Source organism: Tupaia chinensis, unplaced genomic scaffold, assembly GCF_000334495.1.
Source record: "Tupaia chinensis unplaced genomic scaffold, TupChi_1.0 Scaffold138665_1, whole genome shotgun sequence".
NCBI lineage: Eukaryota > Metazoa > Chordata > Mammalia > Scandentia > Tupaiidae > Tupaia > Tupaia belangeri.
The window spans coordinates 1,684,555-1,689,694 of record NW_006198557.1 but is presented as its reverse complement, the minus strand read 5'-3'; the positions used below and the strand labels follow the sequence as shown (position 1 = coordinate 1,689,694).

General features: G+C 44.5%; 2 protein-coding genes across 2 annotated transcripts in view; both read right to left on the bottom strand.

The window, feature by feature from the left end:
- LOC102481075 (olfactory receptor 18-like) overlaps positions 1-1,946 on the bottom strand; it is a 2,865-nt gene extending 919 nt beyond the window's left edge. Inside the window, exon 1 of the mRNA XM_006161601.1 lies at positions 1,923-1,946. Within this exon, the coding sequence (XP_006161663.1) occupies positions 1,923-1,946 (24 nt within the window). The remainder of the gene's footprint in view (positions 1-1,922) is intronic.
- A 325-nt stretch (positions 1,947-2,271) lies between these two features.
- LOC102480649 (putative gustatory receptor clone PTE01) lies at positions 2,272-3,577 on the bottom strand (the record flags this gene model as incomplete). The annotated part of the gene is given in 2 exon segments (XM_014592848.1): positions 2,272-3,261; positions 3,560-3,577. Coding segments are annotated over 2 exon segments (1,008 nt in total), but the record flags the coding sequence as incomplete, so codon positions are not given.
- Between the last annotated feature and the right edge of the window lie 1,563 nt (positions 3,578-5,140).

Genomic DNA, 5,140 nt, shown 5'->3' with positions numbered 1-5,140 from the left:
GCTTAAAACTCACACTGGGTGCGTGTGCGTGCGTGCCCAAGATCCCGAGAGGAGAATGGAGGAGAAGGGATTGTGGTGTGGCCAACCCCCATGGGGGGTGATTTCTCACTTTCTGTCTCTCTCAGTCTCTCCAGCAAGCACACATACTCTATAGTAAAACTCTCTCTAAAGAAAAAAATTTGCCTTTGATAGGGGCTGGCAGGTGGCATGGTGGTTAAGGTGCTGGACTCCCACATGGTAGACTGTGGTTCGAGTGCCAGACCTAGCATTTTGCTTTCTCATTTTTCCTTTCTCTCTCTGTCTCATTCTGTCAAATTTAAAATAATAATAATTATTATTTATTAATTAATTTTTTAAACTATTTGCCTTTGAGGCTAAATTTTTTTTTTTTAGTTTTAATTTTTTTGTAGAGGTTTTACCTTAGGGCACAAGCACTCCCCAGAGAGAGAGAGACAGAGAAGACAAGAAGGAAAGTGAGAAATCACCCACCAGAGGGATGGCCATGCCCCACTCCCTTCTCTTCCCTTCTCCTCCTGAGATCTTGGACACACACGCATTCACACCCAATGTGATTTTTAATCCAGTGGGTCAGGTTATGTGGGAGTCTAGCGACGTAACCACTACACCACCTGCTGGTCCCTTATTTTCATTTCCTTACCCTTTCTTAGGTAGGCATTTTATATGTTAGAGTTTTATAGGGTATTTGCTAATTTGAACGAACCTTCAATTCTGAGTTTTTTCTGTAGTCAAATTATACTGTTGTATTACAAAATTTACATATTTATTCGATAACTGATACTTAAATATGTCACAGAGCTCTCAGAAGGTTGGAACCTTGGGTCAGCTAGGGATGTAGGCATCTCAAAGCTTGACCCACAGACTATCCATTTTGAAACTCATTCGCATGACTGTTAGTGGGATTTGGTTGCTCACAGGAAAATTATCCAGAAGATTCCCTCAGTTCCTTACCATCAGGGCCTCTCGAAGGGTTAGTTCGCAACATGGTGGTTGACCTCCATCCACTGGAGCAGGCTAGAGAGGAGCAACAGAAAGTCAGATATGTTTTTTTCTTTCTTTTTAGTTTGCTATAGGGTGCATGCAGTCACCAGAGAGAGAGAGAGAGAAAGTGAGAAATCGCCCCTCGGTGGGATGGCCACACTGCAATCCCTTCTCCTCCAGTCTTCTCTTGGGAATTTTGGGCATGCATGCACATGCGCCTGGTGTGAGTTTTAAGTAGCTGGTCTGGGTCTTGAACCACATAATCAGCCATGTGGGATCCAGTTGCCTTCACCTCTGCACCACCTGCCAGCCCTGAAAGCCGGATTCTTTAACTCTGTTCCTAGAGTGGCCTGTTATCATGATCTCCTTGGCAGAGGAGAGTCCTGGGTGCATCCCATATTCAGTGTGAGAGGGTGACACTCGGGCATGGAAACCAGGAGGTGGATGTCATTGAGAGAATTTATTTTTAAAGTGTGTTCATATGTTTCTTCAGAGAGACAGAGAGGCACCCCCAAAAGAGTGTAGAGAAAGAGGATAGCTGAAGAAACTTTATTAGAATTGATGGGGTAAAAGCCCAGCAGATGGCGCGTAATGGTTACATCGCTGGATTCCCACGTAGTCAACCACAGTTCAAGTCTTGGATCCAGCAGTTTAAAACTCATGTTGGGCGTGTGTACGTGTGGGCCTGAAGTCCTGAGAGGAGACTGAATAAGAAGGAATTGCAGAATGGCCATCTCCCCACCCCACGGGGTGGGGGTGATATTTTGCTTTCCATCTCTCTGTCTCTCCAGCAAGCACACATGCCCTATTGCAAAAATCTCTCTAAAAAAAAAAAAAGAAAAGAAAGAATGTGGGTGTGGGACCAGCAGATGGCATAACAATTACATCACTGGACTCTCATCTACATGGTATGGTTCACGTACCAGACCTAACAATATAAGACTCATGCTTCCGTGCCCAAGATCCCGAGAGGAGAATGAAGAAGAAAGGATTGTGGTGTGTTCAACCCCCGAGGGATGATGTCTCACTTTCAATCTCTCTGTCTCTCCAGTGAGTACACGTGCACCCTATAGCAAAAATTTCTCAAAATTTTTTAATTAATAATTCTAATTTTAAAAATGGTGTTCAGAGATTCACAAAAATACTCCCCCAGTCCTCCCAGTCTCATTCAAGGCAGACCAAAAGAAACGATATTCCAGTATGAAATATGGAAGAGAACAAAACCCATGAGAGATAGCAAATGTTCTCAGGAGAGAGATAACCCTTGCAGGTCTACGTACCCACTTTTGCCTTTTCCAACCCGTACTCCCAATGGATAGCAAAGGTTGTCTTGTGCAAGAGCTTCCACATAGCCCTCTTGATGTCCCTATTCCTCAGGCTGTAGATGAAGGGGTTCAGCATGGGGGTGACCACCGTGTACACCACCGAGGCCACGGCACCCTTTCGGGGAGACAGTGAGAAAACTGAACTGAGGTACACCCCAAGCCCTGTTCCATAAAATAAGCAAACAACCGACAGGTGAGAAGCGCAGGTGGAAAAGGCTTTGTATTTCCCACCTGTTGATGGGGTTCTCAGAATGGAAGAGACAATTTTATAGTAAGAGAAAAAGATCCCCAACATAGGGAGAAACCCAGAGAGGGCCCCGACCATGTACAGGATGATGTCGTTTGTGACGGCGTCAGAACAGGCAAGGTTGAGGAGCTGAGACGGGTCACAGAAGAAGTGAGAAATTTCTACCTCCTTAAAGTAGGTGACTTGTAACACCACCCAGTTGTGTAGCTGGGAGACCAAAAGGCTGAGGAGAAATGAGAGGAAAACCAGCAAGCCACAGAGGTGTGGGTGCATGATGACCTGGTAGTGTAGGGGGTGACAGATGGCCACGAACCAGTCATAAGCCATCGCCGTCAGAAGCATGCCGTCCATGCACCCAAAAAGGATCAAAAAAGACGTTTGCGCCAGGCAGCCTGCGTAGGAGATGGCCCTGCTGCCAGACTGGATGTCCACAATCATCTTGGGGATGGTGGTAGAGGTGAACCCGATGTCAGCCAAGGACAGATTGGAGAGGAAGAAGTACATGGGGGTGTGCAGGTGGGAGTCAGAGCCAATGGCCAGGACGATGAGCAGGTTCCCAAGCACAGTGACCAGGTACATGGACAGGAACAGCCCAAATAGGACAGGCTGCAGCTCTGGATCCTCTGAGAGGCCCATCAGGAGGAATTCCGAGACGCGGGTCAGATTTTGTGGTTCTTTGTAGCTAGAGCAAATTGGGGGGGGGGGGAATAAAAAAGGGGGGTGTTTTTTTTGGGAAAAAGGGAAACCAAGAGACCAGCAGGTGGCATGGTGGTTAAGGCACTGGATACTCCCACATGGCCAACCATGGTTTGAGTCCCATCTTTCTTTTTCCCTCTCTCTCTCTCTCTCTCTCTCTCTCTCTCGTGTGTGTGTGTGTGTGTGTGTGGTCCAATTTTAAAAATAAATAAATGAATTAATAAAATTAAACAAATAATTCTTAAAAAAAGCATTAGTTAGAATGTATTTAAAGGTTTTGTTTTGTTTTGTTTTGTTTTTAAAAAAAAAAAAAAAGAAAAGAAAAGAAAAAGAAACTAGAATCCAAGTATCCAGTCCCTTGTCTGTATTTTGGATTCAAGCAAATAAGTTTTCGAATATGAGGATGGTACACCTTCTGCGATATGTCTCAGTTGTGACAAACCCAGGCATCTTAGGACTCTCTCAACGTTGGGGTTTTTTTGTTTGTTTGGTTTTGTTTTGTTTCATTTGCCATAGAGCATGGGAGCTCACCAGAGAGCGAGAAAGAGACAGAGAGAAGAGAGAGAGAGAGAACCTCTCAATGGGGTATGGTCACTCACAAACTCTTTTCCCCATTTCTCCATCCTGCTAGGTTTTAGGGCATGTGCACACACCTGGCGTGGTTCTCAAGCCACCAAGACTCCGATTCAAACTATAGTTAGTCGTGTGGGATCTGACTCCCTTATCTACAAGGCCACTGGGCTGGGCCAGAATTTCTTCTGCCTCTCTCTCTCATGGCACAAGTGAAAATTTCCGTTGTGGGATATGTGAAGAATATCTGTTCTAGTTGTTTGGTTTTACTGTGTGTTGTCTCCCTTTGTTTTCTCAATAGAAAAAAAAAATCAGTTGCTATCAACTACATTCTCTTATTAAGGGATGGAATTAGAAATAGTCCTGGGGCCAGCAGGTAGCCTGGTGATTAAGGCTCTGAACTCCCACATAGCTGACCACGGTTTGAGTCCTGTATCTGGTGGCTTGCTTTATCACTCCCCCACCCCCTGTCTCTCTCTGGTCAAACTTTAAATAATAATAAATACATTTTCTTAAAGAATTATTTCATTGTATTCATTGTCATCATTTTTTTTTATTTTATTGAAGTTGACCAGAAAGAGATAGAGAAAGAGAAAGAAAATGAGAAAGTAAGCTGCCAGGTCTGGGATTTGAACCATGGTCAACCATGTGGGAGTCCAGCTGTCTTAACCACCACGCCACCTGCCAGCTCCAATAATAATAAATACATTTTTTTAAATATTCTCAAAGTTTGGCCTAGCCACTGGCATGGTAGTTAAAACAATTGGATCCCACTTGGCTGACTTTGTGGTTCAAGTCCCAGACCTGGCAGCTTGAGAAACATGCCAGGTGCACATGTGTCCACATCCAAAATCCAAAGAGGATGGAGATGAGACTGCGGCATATCCATCCCCTCTAGACAGGTGCTTCCTTACCTTCTTTCTCTTATTCCCTCTCCCTCTCTTCGGCAAATGTGCATGCTTTATAGCAAATTCAAAATTTAAAAGAAAAAAGAAAAACAAGAACATACACTCCATGTGCCTCTGAGTTCAAACTTTGCATTTGACGGTCCTCCTATCTAGTGAGACCAGCTGTCCTGCTTGTCCTGAGAAAAAGGAAACAAGGACCAGCAGGTGATGAGATGGCTGAAGTGCTGGACTCCCACATGGCCTCTCCTGGTTCGAATCCTGGACCTGGCAGCTTGCTTTCTCACTTTCCCTCTCTCTCGCTTGCGCTCTCTCTCTCTCTCTCTCTCTCTCTCTCTCTCTGGTCAAACTAATAAATAAATAAATAAATAATGAACAAATAGACCCACAATAAAATA